The 19412-nt window shown below is 34.3% G+C and overlaps 1 protein-coding gene across 8 annotated transcripts in view; it reads right to left on the bottom strand.

Annotated features, from left to right (window-relative positions):
- Nucleotides 1-19412, bottom strand: part of UBR3 (ubiquitin protein ligase E3 component n-recognin 3) — a 229243-nt gene that overhangs the window by 120931 nt on the left and 88900 nt on the right. For 5 of the 8 annotated variants that reach the window (XM_046658019.1, XM_046658018.1, XM_046658012.1 and 2 more), the window contains exons 19-23: nt 17596-17692; nt 5277-5418; nt 1553-1657; nt 327-500; nt 119-151 (exon numbers count right to left, since the gene is read on the bottom strand). In XM_046658019.1, coding sequence (XP_046513975.1) covers nt 119-151; nt 327-500; nt 1553-1657; nt 5277-5418; nt 17596-17692 — 551 coding nt within the window. The remainder of the gene's footprint in view (nt 1-118; nt 152-326; nt 501-1552; nt 1658-5276; nt 5419-17595; nt 17693-19412) is intronic. The other 3 variants (XM_046658016.1, XM_046658017.1, XM_046658020.1) reach the window with 1 other exon arrangement.

The raw sequence follows: 19412 nt of genomic DNA, 5'->3' as shown, positions 1-19412 counted from the left end.
TTTTTATTTTAACCATATTAATTAAACACACACATTCTCACACAAATACGTCAGGGTTTTTCCCCATTTCCAGTTAAAGCCACGTTGCTAGTTAATGCAAATTATCATACACATCTACCTCTCTTTGAAGAACTTTAGGCCGTCGTGAACTCTGGCAGATTAAAGGAAAAAGACTGGTGAGGCAACTTCTGCCTTAGATATATCACAGAAAATAAAAGACAACTTAAAGTTATCTACAACCACATTTATTTTTCTTTTGGATATCATACGATGATCTAAACAATAACCAAGTTCTTCCATTTTTTTTCTCTCTCTTTTACACTTACTTGTAAAGAACCCAAGCTATCAGAGCTGGTACTTGCTGGTGAGTCTCTCTTCACTTCCGGAGCAGTCTCTGGAACTCTCACTCTAACATAGTTTATAAAGTGCCGCATGTTCGATACTAAGTTACTTCCAGGAAACCAACTGTCATGACAACGTTCTGGTCCACACACTGATGCCTAAAACATAAACATAATGAATATCAAACCTTGCCAAGTCAGGTCTCAGGTACAATGAAGATGTAACAAGCTCAAATAATCATCTATTACCTGTCATATTCCTGAAGCCCTTATAGGCTCATCTACAAATCATAAAGTACTAATAAAACCAAATTCAAACACAAAATATAGGAATAAATTTCTCAAAACTAATATGGGTAAGTCCAATGGAAATCAGCTAAATGTCTCCTGAAAAATAGATTTTTCAACCGGGAAATATTTAGCAGTTCAGAGTCTTTTCCATCACTCATTAGTAATAACACATAATATAGTCAAACAATGCTAGTTTGAACTAACTGTGGAAGAGAATCTGAAAATTATCCAAAAGTATGACCTACTATTAGATGAATCTTAATGATCTTTTAATACATATGAAAGAATATATGTTGATTCAACTTAGACTACAAAGTACTGCCTAGTATTTTTACTTGTTTGTTTTTTGCTGTTATTATAGTATGTTGTTTTTTGTCTTTTTGGAGAAAGGGATGAAGAGAATCTCACGTTTGTAGAAGGAATTTGTAGTAACAATTGCTTTACAGAAATGATACTTCTAAAGCCCTGAAACATACTAACAATTTGTATTCTTAAGTACTTTAAACATTCTCCCATATAACCAAATGTACTCCATTAACTTCAAATCTTTACAGAAAGAATTTGCTACTCAAAAATAAACTCCAAATTATTAGAATTTCTAGGTTGAAGTCATAACAACGATTATTTACCAGTAACTGGTGTTATCAGCATAACACCAAAAATGCATTAACCACTTTTCTTAGATTGATATGTTATGAACTACAGATTTCCAATTCAATAATTCCAGAAATAGAGCTTTATCTATTAGTGAAACCTCTAAAAGAACATACGTATTTGAAGATCAAAAAGGGTTCTTTCCAGTTGTTCTTAAGAAGATCTTATATGAGTATGATGAATCCATAAATAATTTCAAAATGACACACTACCTTTATTAAGGCATTTCATAACTTTAACATTTAAAAATATAAGAAACTACTTACCTCTTCATCTGATTCCTCTTCAGCTGAATTTTCAAGTCCTAATTCAATCAGATATAAAACCATGCAGAGTACATGTTCTGACAGATTTTGATGATCCATCAAAATCTTTAAAAAGGGAAGAAATGCCTCATAATTACTTTTTTCCACAAAATATATTTCATTTAAATATCCAAAAACATTTTGAAGTTACAGATGAAAATAACACGATCATGTATATATAAATATAAACATTTATAGTATGATCAGATATGTAAGTAAAGCTACATCTTGCTGAAGAGACAAACTAAAACCAAAAAAAGAAGCTCCCTCTCAAGATCACATAGTATTTTAGGGAATATCTAGAAATACTAGTTTGTGGATCTTCAAAAGGTTAACACATTAAACAGTCCACTAAAATTATTAATATAAATATACTAGTATCTAATAAAATAATATTTTACATCCTAATTTGCTGACACTCTTCTCCTGATGACAAGGATATCAGATAAATAAGTTTGTCAAATAGGATAATTCATGCAAATGTGTTTAGCACAGCACCTGGCATACCAGGAACACAACAATGTTTACGGAACATTAATGTTTTAAAATCTGTCTCTAAAATTAAAGTTCTGAGCCTCAGTATTTGCAGTTGTGTAAATGTGTGGTTTATATGAGTGAGAAAGGAAAAAAAAGATGCAAGTGGTTAGGAGACAGGCTTCTCTGAGCAAACTGATAACTCTGACCTTATACATGGATTATACAATGCAAGCCTTACACATCAAACATAGGATTTCGGGGCTATCTACACCATCACTCACTCAATACAATGCAACAAACTACTAAGCAGAAGATACCTAAAATACCATAAGGAAAAAAGGGCCTGGCAGCTATCATGTTGTCCTCATTACAAAAAGCCATCTGGCCAAATGATGAAAAGGTTAAGAGGGGAGAGGCTTTGTGGATGACATTGCAGAACGTGGAAAACAGGACAGGCTAGGCTGAGCCTCACAGCAACTGCCCCAATGGCTGAGGGGGTTTGGAAGGAGGACCTTGTCACTTAAAATCTGCAATCTATTGTGACCAAAGAATGGACTTCAATTCCCTGATCTTCTAATGTTTACTTTGACCACTGAAAGGCCTTTTCCATTCATCTTTTGTGTGGCACAGTGATGAGGAGCATAGACTTTCAAAATCTTTTAAAAACCTGGTTTTTTAATACAAATTCTGTCTATACCTAGATATTTGATCTTCAGCAACAGACTCTGGCCTTAGTTTTGTCATCTTTGAAAGTGGAATTAATGGTCCGAAATTGTTGTGAGGGTTCTATGAGTTAATATCAGTAATTTGCTAGCAATTGGTGTTCAATAAATAGTAGGTAGGTGGTATGGATGGTGTGAGGAGCAGGAGCAGCAGTCGGAGGGGGCTGCAGGCTGGGAGGCAAGAGAGGTCATCCTTTCTAATCCACTACTTTACAGAGAGGAAACCAAGGCTCAGCCACACACCCAGCTAGCATAAGCAATACTAGAACACAGGGTTCACACTCCCAGTGACTGCCTATCCTCAATACACACTGCCTTCTCTTGATAAATACATTACAAGCTAAATTCAAGTAAATTCTGGCTTGAAATCCTGTGATGTTACAGCTTATAGCTTTAGACAACTTACTTTAAAAACTAAAGAAAAAAAGTCACCTAATTAGGTGCTTCAAAAAAGAACTAAAAATGATTTTTCTGCAGAGTTTTGTTAACATGTTCTATATTAATGTTTTTTAACATTAAACATGGCAAGAGATGAAGTGGTTTACTGCAATTGATTTTTAGAAAGTTGACTTGCCAATGCAATGTCAATAAGAGAAATTTTTCCTGTTATTAAAGTCAGAAAAGCTATTATAAAGTCGAAATTTTAGAAAATTTGTCCATAATAACCTTTAACAACTAAAACATTGTCTTTCTACTTTTGATAAAACACTATTTTTACATTAAGCAAAGGAAAAGGTGGAAAAAATATAACATAAAGAACACAAATCACGGGCTGGCCCAGTGGCGCAGGGGTTAAGTGTGCACATTCCACTTCAGCTGCCCAGGGTTCACCAGTTCGGATCCCGGGTGCAGATACGCGCCGCTTGGCAAGCCATGCTGTGGTAGGCATCCCACATATAAAGTAGAGGAAGATGGGCATGGATGTTAGCTCAGGGCCAGTCTTCCTCAGCAAAAAAAATGGAGGATTGGCAGCAGATGTTAGCTCAGGGCTAATCTTCCTCAAAAAAAAGAACACAAATCATTTGCAGTAAGCCTTCTTTAATTTTTAGATTATGATTCACTTATTACTTACTATTATAACAGTACTCAGCTTCACCACCTGATCTAGTTATTTAACCTCTAAAACTCAATAATCATAGCTGGAAAATGAAAATAACACAACTTTCACTCGTGAGGATTTTTGCTAGAATTAAAGTATTGTATATAAGTGTATGTAAAGCATTTGAAACAAAATCAGGCATTAAGTAAACATTGAAAAATGTCTGTTATTTGTAAAATAAATACAAATATCTTTTTAGTAAGAAAAAATTCTATTTTTAATGAAGAAAAAGAACATTTTAAATCACTTTACTGTGTAACCCTCTTGGAAATTAATGAAAATAAACCATTCAAGATTTTTTTGAGGCAAATGTCTAAAATTTTAACAGGAGTAACTTTTACAAGTAAAATGAAAAACTGGTCATGGAATAGAGTTGAAAAGGATGGGGGGGCAGAGAAATCTAAAAGCATTATTTCATTACATAGCAAACATTAAGAAAAAAACTAAAACATCTACTTAACAAAATTTAATATATAGGTTAAGTAATTTTTAAAAATTTGTACACAGTATTGGAAATTTGCATAACAAATACACTGGCTTTTCTTTTCATTTACTTTTTAATTTTTAAAATTCTAATTAGGAAGAGGAAGAAACAACAGATTTTCTTTGTATCTAATTTTATAATATCATGTCTATAGTTATTTTATAGATATCTATAGTTATTTTATCTATCAGTATAGTTCTTTTATCTTTGACCTCTTATCCAGATTAAATCATAAATATGCTTGTTATATATATATATATACACACACAGATTCCACAATATTATGTACACAACTTGTGAGTACACAATTTATGTTAGCCAAATAAGTCAGTTCTGTGTGAGATGACACAAGAATAAAACAAATTATAGGTAACAAGAAAACAGAAACATCTTCTTTTGAGTTTCTAGGGTGTTTATCAAAAGCAAATTCTTCATGCTGCTACATAGGAACCCATTTGAATCCATCCATGTCACATGCCTGATCAGAGGGAAAAAGCCAAGAGAACAACCCTAATCCAAGGGTCACTGGCCCCTATGGCTGCCATCTTAGTTTCGTCATTTTAATGGATTCTGGTGGTTGTTTGGTCTCTGTTGTTCATTCTATTCCTCCTGTGGTTCTACAACATTTCAGTTCTTGATCTACAGAAACCATAAATAAATATTCCTATCTGAAACTGAATAGGATGACTAGCTTCCCATAAAGAATGATGTAGCTATTCCATTATTTTCAACTTAGACTTTACATATATGTGATTATGACATATCCTCACACATCTTAAATGTATAAATACACTTTGCTTTATAAGTGGTACTTTTATGTAAATATTATCCTTTATAACTTTCATTTGAAAATTATGAAAATAAATTCTAATCTGAGTCTTTCTACTCAAATTGCTACTGTACCTTGTAAAGCAGAGTGAATAGCACAATGTGTAAAGTTTTACAGTGCAAAAGTCTCATGAGACCTTTATAGCTGGGATGGAGTGGCGTTCTTTTCTTATAGGGGGGCCAGGGATTTCCAGGGAATTTTCCGCTTTGTTTTAAACTGCAAAAATAAAACAAAACTAAAATTAGATTATAGACTCAAAATTAAACTGTGGTTTAAATAGTGATTTATAGCTATCAATTTTTGTCACATTTTTCTATGCAGTACTATTTTCAATCAAATTGCTCAAAAATGCCAAATGGATATCTATTCTCTCCAAAATAAACATTACTATTTCCCTTCCCATTCAACAAAAATGAATAGAAAGAGCTAAGCTGAAAACTAGAAAGAAACATGAATAGGAAGATGTTAACAAAGGGAAATAAACAAAAAGAATACAAAATAAAGTGCTAAACAAAGAAATTTCCAGTTGTAACAACTGAACAAAATAGATAACCTAAAAATGCTCCCACTACCAACACCTGGAAAAGCTAGATAAAATATTTTTTGAATGCATATTTGAACTCACACAAAAACAAAGTGGAGTTCTCCCAGGTACCAGAAAAAAAGAAGGAATTAACATCAAGCACTAAACTGTGTTTGCCAATGGTGTTAAAGTCCTGGAGCAGGCAGATCTCACGGTGTTGGGCTCAAACAAGGCTCAGAGACGGAACTGAGATCTCACATAAAACTGACACCTTTGAAAGGCTTTACCCTCAATGAACGGATAACTCAACAAGGAGAAATAAGAAAGCTTGTCTGTCTCTTCAACAATGGAAGAACAAAAGGCTCCTCAAGAAGATATTAATTATGAACTTGTGTGTAAATAACAGCAAACTCAAAACACAAAAGGCAAAATATGAGAGAATTACACAGACAAACAGACAAATCCACAACCCTAACAGAGAATATTAACATACTTCTGTATAACAGAAAGCCCAAAAAAAAAAATTGATAAGAATTTTGAAGATCTTTAACAACACAATTAACAAGCTTGAATCAAAAACAAAGAACATTCAGTAATTGGAGAATACACATAATTTAAAGTGCACTCAGAACATATATAAAACGTGATGAAATATTACAATGCAAAGTAAATCTTAACAAATACCAAAAGAACTGATATACAGACCACAACCACTTACCACAAAGCAAATAAAACTAGAAATCAACTAAGAAGATAACCCAAACTCCAGACATGTAGATATTTTTAAACACTGTGCTCTCAGAAATTCAGAGGTCATTATAATCTTAATAGAAACTTTTAAACATTTAGAACTTAAACCAAGTAGAAAAAATTTGGGGATACAACGAAAGCAGTACTTGGAAGAAAATTCATAGCCTTAAATGCATACGCTTTTTAAAAAATCAAAAACTAAGCACCGAAGAAAAGGGAGAAAATCCAAACTAAGTTGAAAGAAGATAATAACAAATAATAAAGGGAAAAAAGAATGAAATAGAAAACAAGAAAAAGAAAAAGAAACAAAATCAAAAGTTGGTTCTTAAAAAAAATAGTAAAACTGGCAATCCCCTGATAAGACTAATCAAGAATAAGAAATAGTAAAAACAAATAAATAATAGGAATAAAAAGGAAGATGGGATTTTGTGTGTGTATGTGTGAGAGAAGATCAGCCCTGTGAGAACATCTATTGCCAATCTTCCTCTTTTTCTTTGAGAAAGATTGTCACTGAGCTAACATCTATGCCAATTTTCCTCTTCCTCTGACATTCGATGGAATGCCACCACAGTGTGGCTTGACTAGTGGTGCTAGGTCCAGCCCTGGGATCCAAACCTGCGAACCCTGGGCCGCTGAAGCAGAGCATGTGAACTTAACCACTATGCCACTGGGTTGGCCCCAAGATGGGATTTTTTAAATCATTAAGCATATAACTTAAGACAAAATAGAAGATTTCTTAGAAAAATATAACTTGGCAATCCCTCTCAAGAAGAAATAAAAATCCTAAGCAAGACTATAACCTTTAAAGAATGGCATCAGTAGTTTTAAATTACTCACACACAAAAAAATACATGAGGCCCAGGTGGTTGAATAGGCAGATTCTACCAAAACTTCAAGAAGCATCCACATGAAAAAAGAATAAAGTTCTTCTACCTTACATGATATACAAAAAGTAATTGAAAATTGATCAAAGACTTAAATGTAAGAGCTAAAATTATAAATCTTTTAGAGGAAAACAAAGGTGTAAGTCTTTGTGACCTTGGATTATGCAACAGATATGACACCAAAAGCATAAGCAACAAAAGAAAGAAACAGATAAATTGGACTTCATCAAAATTAAAAACTTTTGTGCTTCAAAGGACACTCTCAAGAAAGTGCAAAGATAACCCACAGAATGGTAGAAAATATTTGCAAATCATATACCTGATAACTCTAGTATTCAAAACAAACAGCTCTTAAAATGCAATAATTAAAAGAAAACCCAATTAAAAAGTGAGCAAAGGATCTAGATAGTTCTCCAAAGAAGATATATAAAAGGCAAATAAGGACATGAAAAGATATTTAACATCATTAGCCAACAGGGAAATGCAAATCAGAACTACAATAAGATGTCACTTCATACCTATAAGAATGGCTATGATCAGAAGACAGATAACAAGTGTTTGTGAGGATGTGGCAAAATCAGAACCCTCATACACTGTTGATAAAAATATAAAAACTGGAGCTGGCCTGGTGGCGTAGTGGTTAAGTTTGCATGCTCCACTTCAGCAGCACGGGGTTCGCCAGTTCGGATCCCAAGTGCAGACCTATGCACCACTTATTAAGCCATGCTGTGGCAGGCATCCCATATATAAAGTTGAGGAAGATGGGCACAGATGTTAGCTCAGGGCCAGTCTTCCTCAGGAAAAAGAGGAGGATTGGCAGTGAATGTTAGCTCAGGGCTAATCTTCCTCAAAAAAAAAAAAAGACAAAAAAAAATATATATATATAAAATGGTGAAGCCATTTTAGTAAACAGACTGGCAGTCCCTCAAACAATTAAACATGGAGTTACCATAATGATCCAGCAATTCCACTCATCTATAGATATACACAAGAGAAATGCACACATACGTCCACACAAAAACTTATATACAAATGTTCATAGTAGCATTATTCATAATAGTCCTAAAGTAGAAAGAACAAGTTGGTGAATGGATAAATAAAAGTGAGATACTCCTACAACAGAATATTACCTGGCAATGAAAAGAAGTAAAATACTGACACATGGTACAACATAGATGAACCTTGAAAACATTAAGCTAAGTGACAGAAGTCAGTCACAAAAGACCACGTTTGATTCCATTTATATGAAATGTCCAAAACAGGCAAATCTATAGAAGCAGAAAGTAGATTAGTGGTTGTCTAGGGCTGCGGTATTGAGTGGAAATGGGTAACGGCTGTTAACAAATACAGGGTTTCTTTTTAGAGTGATGAAAATGTTCTACAATTGATTGTGGTGATAGTGGCACAACTCTGTGAATACACTAAAAACCATTCAACAGTACACTTTAAATAGGTGAAGTGTACTGTATGTGAATTATCTCTCAATAAAACTGTTAAAAAAAAAAAACTTCAAGAAACAGATAATCTCCATCTCCTGACATATAATTTTAGAGCGCAGCAAAAGGAGAAAAGATACACAGATAATTCCATAATGCTAATATAACCTTGTTACCAATACACAGATAGAATGATTTTAAAAATTTACACGACTATCACTTTCAGGCATATAATGGAAAAAAATTCTTAAAACAAATTAGTAAGCCATATCAAGCAATACTTATAGTTTTTTTAAAAAGAGTATATCATGATCAGATTGAGTTTTTCCCGATAATGCAAGGACGTTGGGATTGTATACCATCGTCCACACAAATGAAGGAAGAGCACTTGAGAAAATCAAAAACTTATTCATAATAAAAATTCTATGGTAAGCATGCAACAGAAAAGAACTTCCTAGACCTGACAGAGTAACTACAAAAACACTAAAGCAAATATTATATCTAGTGGTGGGAAAGCATTAGGAACAAGACAAGAATGCTTCTCATCACTGCTATTATTCAATACTATACTAGAGACCCTACCAGCAAAGACAGACAAGAATGTGTGTGTGTATACATGAAGAAAAAAACCAAAACCATCATTATTCCTAGATAATTTAACTTTCCACATAAGAAATCTTTTCAAAAACCCACAAATTGCTACAACTAATAACAGTCCAGCTGAACATAAGATCAACAACAAAAATCAACTACATTTCTGTTCACTAAAACAAAAGAAACTACAATTTTAGGAAATATACTACATATAATATCTATAAATATTATAAAATAATTTTGAATAAATCTAACAAAGATATCTAAAATCTTTATTAAATTTTTTTTAATTTTATTGCAAGAAATTAAAGATGAGCTAAATAAATGGAGAGATATACCATGTTCATGGATGGGAAAACACATTACTGATGGCATTTCTACCAAATTATTAATTCAATACAATTTCAATCAAAATCCCACGTTTTATTGTTAAATCTGATATGGTCATCATAAAATTCTAGACAAAGAGCCAATAATAAATAACTCATAAACAAAAGAGAGAAGACAGAGAAGGAGTAGGAGAAGGGAGAAGGAGAAGAGGAGAAAAAGGACACCGTATTCATGACAGTATGGTACTAGTCTACAGAATGAACAGAAGAGAAATAGACCTATACACATACAGACACTTGATACAGTCAATTGTCTTTACTCACAGTAGTTATGTTCTATAAAGTCGCCAGAAATGCTGAGTTATTGCTCCTGGGGAAATACAGGGCTAAGTTCCTGCAAGTCTAGGGTCACAACATTTTTGTGAATCAAAATGCCATTTGCATTAAAAGTATACAGGTTCGTTTTCAATACTATACTAGAGACCCTACCGGCAAAGATGGACAAGAATGTGTGTGCATACATGAAGAAAAAAAACAAAACCATCATTATTCCTAGATAATTTAACTTTCCACATAGAAAATCTTTTTTGAAAGCCTTGTTAGGACAAGCCAGTCCCAACAGCATTGAAAACTTGCTCTTCCACATAACCCTTTTCCAGTACAACACTTAGCAAGTGTTTTTTAAATTCTTCTGCAGCCTCCTAATCTGCAGAACCTGCCTTGCCTGCAAGTTGAACATTTTTCACACCTTATTACTTTTCGAAACATGCAAGCCAGCCAGTGCTAGCCAAGAAGGGTTTAACGTTTTCCTGACCCTGGGTAACGCAACAGTAAATTTCTTCAACTTTCAGCCTCAAAACAATGCTGTTCTTTTTTATCAATCGTAATCTCACGAGTCCACAAACTTAGCTTTTCACCTTTTCCATAACTTCATCACACATTATAGATGTTATTTCAGCACTTTTTGGAGTGGCCTCAAGAACAGATCAGTGAATTTTCTCTATCTGTTTCTGCAGGTATCATATTATTGATTCACTACCACTGAACTCACAGTCAACAGCACTGAAACTCATGCCTGAACACAGCTTTATCTAACAACAAATTTTCTCTGTAAGGCACATCAGAGCCTTCTTGCCCTTAGGAATACTAGAGAGCACCTCAGCACCACATTTGGGGGCCATTTTAAACAGCGAAATCTCCAACAAAAAGGACAAAAACACCATGAACTCACATATAACAACTTGTATCTCTAAATGTCTATTTTAAATTGATAACAACAAGTTTGATCTCATTCTAAAGCCCAACATTTTTTACTCATTTGCACTATTTTTTAAAATGTGGCACTAAATAGACCACGAAAAAAACACTTGTTTACAGTATGAAAGCTGCAACAAGAGGGCAGAACACTGCTTTGTTCAGCCTCAGCTGGATGCACCCCATGCATGTGCACACATAATTTTGAATAACCAGGAGAGTACTGATTTGGGATTTAAAAATAAATTTTAGTGAGTAGCCAAATTTGCCAATAAAGAATTTGCAAATATTGGGAGAAGATATTTGCAAACTATGTATCAGATAAGGGGCTACTATCCAAAATATACAAAGAACTCATACAGCTCAACAACAACAAAACCAACAACCCAATTAAAAAATGGGCAAAAGATCTGAACAGAGATTTCTCCAAAGAAGATATATGAATGGCCAACAGGCATATGAAAAGATGCTCAACATCATTAGCTATCAGGGAAATGCAAATCAAAACTACAATGAGGTATCACTTCACTCCAGTCAGAATGGCTATAATTAACAAGACAGGAAACAACAAATGTTGGAGAGGATGTGGAGAGATGGGAACCCTTGTACACTGCTGGTAGGAGTGCAAACTGGTGCAGCCACTATGGAAAGCAGTATGGAGTATCCTCAGAAAATTAAGGATAGATCTACCATATGATCCATCTATCCCACTGCTGGGTATTTATCCAAAGAACTTGAAAACACAAAGGCATAGATACTTGCACCCCTATGTTCATTACAGCATTACACACCATAGCCAAGACTTGGAAGCAACCTAAGTGCCCATCAAGGGACAAATGGATAAAGAAAATGTGGTATTTATACATGATGGACTACTACTCAGCCATAAGAAATTATGAAATCCGGCCATTTGTGACAACATGGATGGACCTTGAGAGCATTATGCTGAGTGAAATAAGTCAGAGGGAGAAAGTCAAATACTGCATGATCTCACTCATAAGTAGGAGATAAAAACAATGACAAACAAACACATAGCAACAGAGAACGGATTGGTGGTTACCATGGCAGAAGTGGGGGGAGGGCAAAAGGGGTGATTAGGCTCACATGTGAGGGGATGGACTACAATTAGTTTTTGGGTGGTGAATATGATGTAACCTACACAGAATTCGAAATACATTATGATGTACATCTGAAAGCTATATAATGTTATAATCCAATGGTACTGCAATAAATAAATAAATAAATAAAAGAATTTGCAAATAATGAGGATCGACTATATATGACAGAATGAGCATTACACATCAGTGAGATACGATGGATTGTTCAATAAATGGTCCTGGAACAACGGGTTTTCAATAGGGAGAAAACAAATAAATCAACTCCAGGTGGGTTAAAGATCTAAATATAAAAAGTAAAACTTCAGAACTAATAAACTTTAAACAATCTAATAGAAAAATCAACAAGGAATAATCCATACATAGTTCTCACAGTAAGAAACATGAAGAGAAACTAATAGATTTTTTTACAGGCTCAATCTCACCTAGTAATCCAGAAAATGGAAATTAAAAGGAGTTATACATTTAGCACTGGAAGTTCAAATGACAGAATGAACATAAGTATTTAATTTTACTTTCATCCAAAACTCCAATAAAACTACAGTAATGGTATTTTTAAAAGGATAAAAACCACAAGAATGGGGAAAATCAGAAAAGAAGGGGGAAAAAACCCAAAATTTTGCCAGTTGGAAAGCAAATGGACTTGCAGCAACTCATCTAGTAGACCTAAGAAAGCCAAATCATAAGAAGGTAATGGGGAAAGCTGAAAAACAATCCAAATTATGCTGCAGAATCCTCAAAAGATTCAGAAACTGGCAGCACCTGGTACCTCAATAACTGGAGGTGAGGAGGCAGAAAGCTAAAACGAAGACAGGATGAAAACTTCATCCCCATTCCAACAGAATTCTGGCTGGAGAATTCATCTCTGGAGAACGTGAAACACAAGCATAGGTAAGGGGAGAAGGATGGAGGACTAAAGTCGTCGTACGCATTTTTGATTCAGAGCCCCTAGGCCTTGTCTCCCATTCAATTGACAGAATAATGGCAGCCAGACCATTACTTTCTAGGCAATATTTGAAGATACTTCTCTGAGGAATCCGATCAGACCAAAAAGAAGAGTTTTAAAGAGACTAAAATAAGGACTTCTCAACAAATCTGCCTGCCCACATCACCCTACATTAAAGCTCAGACTCTACAAGCTCCACCAACACACTAAGAGTTCTTAATCACAAGCAGCCAGAATTATCAGACATTCAAAGAACACCTCTAACACGGAAGCTAGAGACTGAACAATAGAAAACTGAACTTAGAGGAAACATATTATGTAGGTAGGGGAAAACAAATCCTAAAAATAAAAAAAATTACCCTTGATATACCAGAGAAATGAGGTGCATCTATGATTCAAGAAGAAGATGCCATAAAATAAAGTTTGCATTAAAAAAAAATTGGTTTCTATATAATACTACAGTGGTTACATAGAAGCATAATTTTCAAAACAATCCCAATAGCTCATGAAAAAATATTTCAGCTATTCTAATTCATTTAGCATAGAAAAGTAATTTTTAGTTTTTATTTTGTTTCTTTGCTTTAAGCACTAGCCCCTAAATATGCAGCACCTAGATTAATAAAGTATTCCAAAATAAAGGTTACATATTTGTTCAAGATAGCAGGTAATACATCATTTCTGATTGCTCTTTTCAAAAGCATTAATGGAATAATGCAAATGAAAAGCCACATGACAGAAAAATTTTTTATGTGACTCAAACCGACACCTAATTATTGACTAGTTTGAGACAAAAATGATATACATAAACTCATATATCATACTTTCAAACACGGGGCAGCAGCCATTAACCTTCAAGGTGGGGGATGGGAAACAAAAAATACCAGAAATTATAGTATAAGAAAATTTGCTTTCCTATTGAATTTAAAACAGCCACTGTATAAAATCACACTAGTCTTTTGGAAATGGCCTAGACTATAGTTCCAACACTGCCATTAACACACATATTTCACTGAGCTTCTCTGGGCTACAATGTCCTCAATGTAAAACACAACACTGAATTGAATAAATGGCTTTCTGACTGTTAGTTTGCTTTTTTGTTGCTGTCTTGTTTCTGTTTTCTTTTTAAAAGCTGAACTGCTCATTAAGAGGTACGTGAGAGGGAGAGGGAAGCAGGATGAGCCCCCTCCACTCTGTCAGGCCTCTTGCTGTTGCCCAGCCCCTTCTTCCAGTGGTGGCCCCTGAGACACTTTTATAGAACCTGGATAGGAGAGCTTGAAGGCCTTTTCCAGCAATAAGATCCAAAGATTCTAAACATCTAAACATCACAAAAAGCAAGTGTTTTATTTTCACTTAAACTCACGCCTCAAAAATTTAAAGAAACTTACTTTTCATTCCTTTAGCTATTACTGATTGCCTACAAAGTGCCTAGCACCAAGCTAGACTCTGAGGACACAACAGTTTTAATTTATCCAACCATTTTTCACTACTGTTATTCAAAGGGCCTTTCTATTGCCTTCTTGCAAATAGAAATGGATCATACTCACTAAAACTAGTTAAGCCACTTTGTTCTTTCAGGGAAAGATTTGCCCTGAGCTAACATTTGCTGCCCATCTTCCTCGGGGTTTTTTCTCCCCAAAGCCCCAGTGCATGGTTGGATATCCTAGTTGTAAGTCCTTCTAGTTCTTCTATGTGAGCTGCCGCCACAGCACGGCTACTGACAAACAGGTGGTGTGGTTCCACGACTGGGAAGCGAACCCAGGCCGCCGAGGCCGTGAAGGCCGAACTTAATGACTAGGCCATTAGGGCTGGCTCAGTTAAGCTACTTTTTGTCCCTTAAAACTAAAAGAAAATGAAAATGACCAAAGCCAGTAAGTCCTACAGTTTAGGGTTTTCTTTCCGGTCGTAATCTTATAAGGACGGAAACAGTCAATTATGGTCAAATATACAGCAAATAGAAGATAACACATAAAGGAAGCAGATGCTACATTTCACATACAAAATAAATTTCAAAAAAATTAAGTCTCACAAAGAACAAACACATTTCTTCATAGGTATGATATTTATTTTAAGTACACAAAATGTTATTAGATGAATGTAATAGCTTGCACATAAAATTTCAAAGATTAAAGAAAATGATTAAAAAGTTTTAGTCTGGGGGCTGGCCCCGTGGCTGAGTGGTTAAGTTCGCGCGCTCCGCTGCAGGCGGCCCAGTGTTTCGTTAGTTCGAATCCTGGGCACGGACATGGCACTGCTCATCAGACCACGCTGAGGCAGCGTCCCACATGCCACAACTAGAAAGAACCCACAACGAAGAATACACAACTATGTACCGGGGGGCTTTGGGGAGAAAAAGGAAAAAAAAATAAAATCTTTAAAAAAAAAAAGTTTTAGTCTGGAACTAAAGAGTATATTTATTTGTCATGTCATTATTACTTTATTTAAATACACATTTCTTTTAAAATATAGTTTTCAAACTGCCAAGAAACATCACAGCACTTCAGAAATATTTTTAAGAAACTACAAAGAAATTGTACAGCAACTCAAAAGCAAATGGAGGGAATGAGAGAATTAGGAAAAATGGAGAGCAAAACAGGAAAGAAGAAAAACTAATAAAAAATAGCTCTGGGGAAATGGTTTTCTCTGACTACATGAAGTAGTTATAAGTCAAAATACGATATAGATCTAAAGAACTAATAACACAGAATTGATTACAAAACACAATATACCTGCAAACAGAAAATATTACCTGTATGTCAATATAGGTCTAAACCAGGTTTCTCAACCTTGACACTAATGACATTGGGGGCCAGATAATTCTTTGTTGTAGGGGGCAGACCTAGCCTCTACTTGATGTCAGTAGCAACACTCCCAGTCTTCAGACAATGCCAAATGTCCCCTGAAGGACAAAAATCACCCCTGCGTGGAAACCACTGGTCTAAACAAAGGAAATAAACTGCTTGGAGCTCAACTAAAAGTCAGCTAAGTAAAAAATAAAGGAGAACAATTCGGTTTGCCTTACAGAATGCCTGGCATATAACAAGCACTCAATAAATGTGTATTATTAAATAAAATTTTCCCTTTAAAACTGATTACATTGGGTATTTAATGACTCCTTCAAAGGTTTGAAAGTTTCAGCCCAATTCCAATCCAAATTTCTATTAATTACAAACTAAAAGAGAATAATAAAATTTACTATATATTTAATTCTTACATATTCAAATGACTAACCACCACCAAAACTCCCTGAAAAAAGGCAGAGCCATTTAAGATAACAGTGTTTATAAAGGCCACATTAGGTTTTCCATGCAAATGCTTCCTCCCACCCATCTTTTCATTTTTCAACTTGAACTACTGCAATTTATTTATTCAACAAATATATTCTGAATGCCTACTATTTGCCAGCACTGATGTAAACTGAAGATGTAAAAGAGATATAGAGACAAAAACATCTTCCCTCAAGGAGCTAAAAGTCTAGTAAAAGCCTACAAGCAAATAAATAGTTACAAAAGCACATGAACGTAACAAAAAGAGACTGCTAAGAAAGAGAAAAGAAAACCTCAGACTATTTCCCCAAGGGTTTTAGAGAAAGGTAGAGAGAGATGCTGATGGCTGTACTAGGTTTTGGTTTTGGTTTTTGGTTTTTCTCTTGGGGCAGGGCACGGGGGTGAGGAGGGCGGTGCCGCGGCAGGAGGAGCAGTGGGTAATGCTACAATTCTATACCACAAACTCTTCAGATACGTCTGTGATGGATCTTAAACTCAACATAAGTCTATTACTGCAAAGTCTTGGCAAAAGAGAAGTTTCCATCTATGTTTATACTTTGATAATTATTTAGACAAAAATTTTCTCAAGATCAAAGACATCTGCATCATTTTAAACTTGTTTTTTAAAATGTTTAAGCTTTAGAAAAGCACAAATAAAAGATAATATCTTATGATGTTCAGCAATATAATATTAACTATGAAGGTTTAAAAATAGCTGGAAATAATAACATTAAAAAATAGTCTGCAACAACAATAACAGAAAATTGAATTCTTCATTAAAAAGATATCCTTCAAAACTTTTATTTTCTGCAATCATCAACATTTTAAACTACTTTGTTAAATAGTTACAAATAAAATTCATTTTGCTTTGGCTATTTCCCCAGGTGTCAAGAACATAGAAATATTACCACATTTTTTGTAGATACTCATCATCTCTGATGTCAGTCAATTTTATTCTCTTAACTTGTGCCTCCTCTACTGGTTTAAAAGTAGAACACCACAAAACCAAGCTTTGAATTCCATTGGTCAATAGCAACTAAATAAGTTCATTTTTTGACATGTTTATTTGTGATCATGTTTTATAAAATTTATTTTTATCAGACTAACATCAGATTTTGGATCAAGATCTTAAGAACATAAATCTCAGCCAGATTTTTTTTTAATCTTAAAATATTATTTCCTCCTCTAAAGATTGAGAGTACACTTTAATCAGAGCATATCACATCTGTGTTATAACTGGAATTTTTCTATATAAATACAAAATATCCATTATTATACTAATCAATATAACAGACTTACAACGCTGTATATCTGTCCATTGCAGACTGCACGTCTCTACGGTAAACTGTTCGAAGAATGACCATGACGGGGTCAAACTCCTGATCCCAGACTTCAGCTATTATTCAAAAGAAAGTAGAAACAAAACACTGACTTCTTAGGAATAAAGTCAATCTCTAATGACTAATTATATTTAAGTATATTTTAAATTTAAAAGATGGGATAGTTTAATTGATTCTTTATTTGCCCTAATAAGTTTGATGGCGTGACTACTTTTCTACATTAAAAGTCATTTCATCATTATGAATGTTCCCTTAAGTTCAGCAAGAACTAGTGAGCAAAAAGCTTTAAAATGGGATAATGCCTCATCACAAAAGTTTAGTTCATTGTACGTCTTGGCAAAGTGCCAATTAGAAAGTTAAATGTATTAACACTTTTAATAGCATTCAAAGAGAAAAACACAAAAACTAGATTCAAAAATTAATGACCTATTGATTGTGAAGAGTCTCACTTTATAACCATTTCTTGTTTATAAAAGATTTTATGCTCTTTTGCTAAAATTGGTAATTGATCTCCTTACCTTCTCCATAATTAGGAATCACTATCCCATGTGTGGTATTTGTACAATTTGTGGTATACAAGATGATTGTAAATATTAAATGCACAAAGCTTTTTATTTTAATAATTATGTAATTATTTTAATATGTATCAGAAAATTCTGCATTGCAAGTAATAATCATGCTTAGGATGAGGCGAAGTTTAAAAAAGTGAATTCATTTAAAAAAATATAGTATACTAAGTGCATAATAGTAGAGATGGTAGTTAGATGTGGCAAAAATCTACAACATGGCCTGAGAATAACAATTTTAGAAACTATTGCCTTAAGAGTGTCTCTGTCCTAGATTAAGGTTTTCCCCGTCTCATTCTCTCTAGCAGAATCTTAACATTTGAAAACATGGTAAGAAGCTTATACTTCTTCCTACACATCTACTCTAATTTCAACTTTCTGGCATAAGAAACTATTAACAGTTCTCCCTATTTTCACGTACAGGGTTATTCATCTTAAATTATCAAAAGTATGACTTAAGATAGGCCTACACAAAGACAAAGATCTTTGCTATTATTTCTGTCATTTATTGTCTTTCACTTTTAAATCTACTCATTTGTACAATTAAAATGCCAATGTTTTTATTACAATTATAAAACCATAGCAATGGAAGAAAACTTTAGTGATTAATTAGTCCGGCAGGCTTCAAACAATGTTCCACGGGGCTGGATTTCCATAGAGATTTAACAGGGGTCACTTCAGGATGAAGGAGAAGGCAAAACAGAGGAGAAGCTATGTCTACTACCCACACCCACTTTAACAAGAGTAGGTGTGCTCCGACCAGTTTCGGATAACAGATTTACCTAAGGCTCAGTTCCCCAAAGTTAACGGCTTATTTCAATCACTGTGAAAAATCTTGAAAGCCGCTCATCTATTCCAAGTCTGTCATTTTACAAATAAGAAGTCAAATCCAAAGATAAAAAACTGTTTTTTTCAACATCACACAATTAGCTAATATAATTTAGTACTGTATTTGAAGATGACACCCAATTTCTTGACTCTGATCTTCAAATGCCCAGGGCTCCATCTCAGTGTCTCAAACTTTATTGTGTAGGACAATCATCTATAGATCTTGTTAAATAAAAAAGCAGATTCCCAGAATCCACCCCCAGAGATCCTGATAAGAACAGATTGGGGTTAAGGCACTGGAACCTTTGTTTTTAACAAGGACTGCGAGTGAGTCTGACAGAGCAATCCTCACATCACACTTTAATAAGCCCTGCACTATACC

The sequence above is a fragment of the Equus quagga genome, chromosome 4, assembly GCF_021613505.1.
Source record: "Equus quagga isolate Etosha38 chromosome 4, UCLA_HA_Equagga_1.0, whole genome shotgun sequence".
Classification (NCBI taxonomy): Eukaryota; Metazoa; Chordata; class Mammalia; order Perissodactyla; family Equidae; genus Equus; species Equus quagga.
This window is presented reverse-complemented; position numbering and strand designations above follow the sequence as displayed.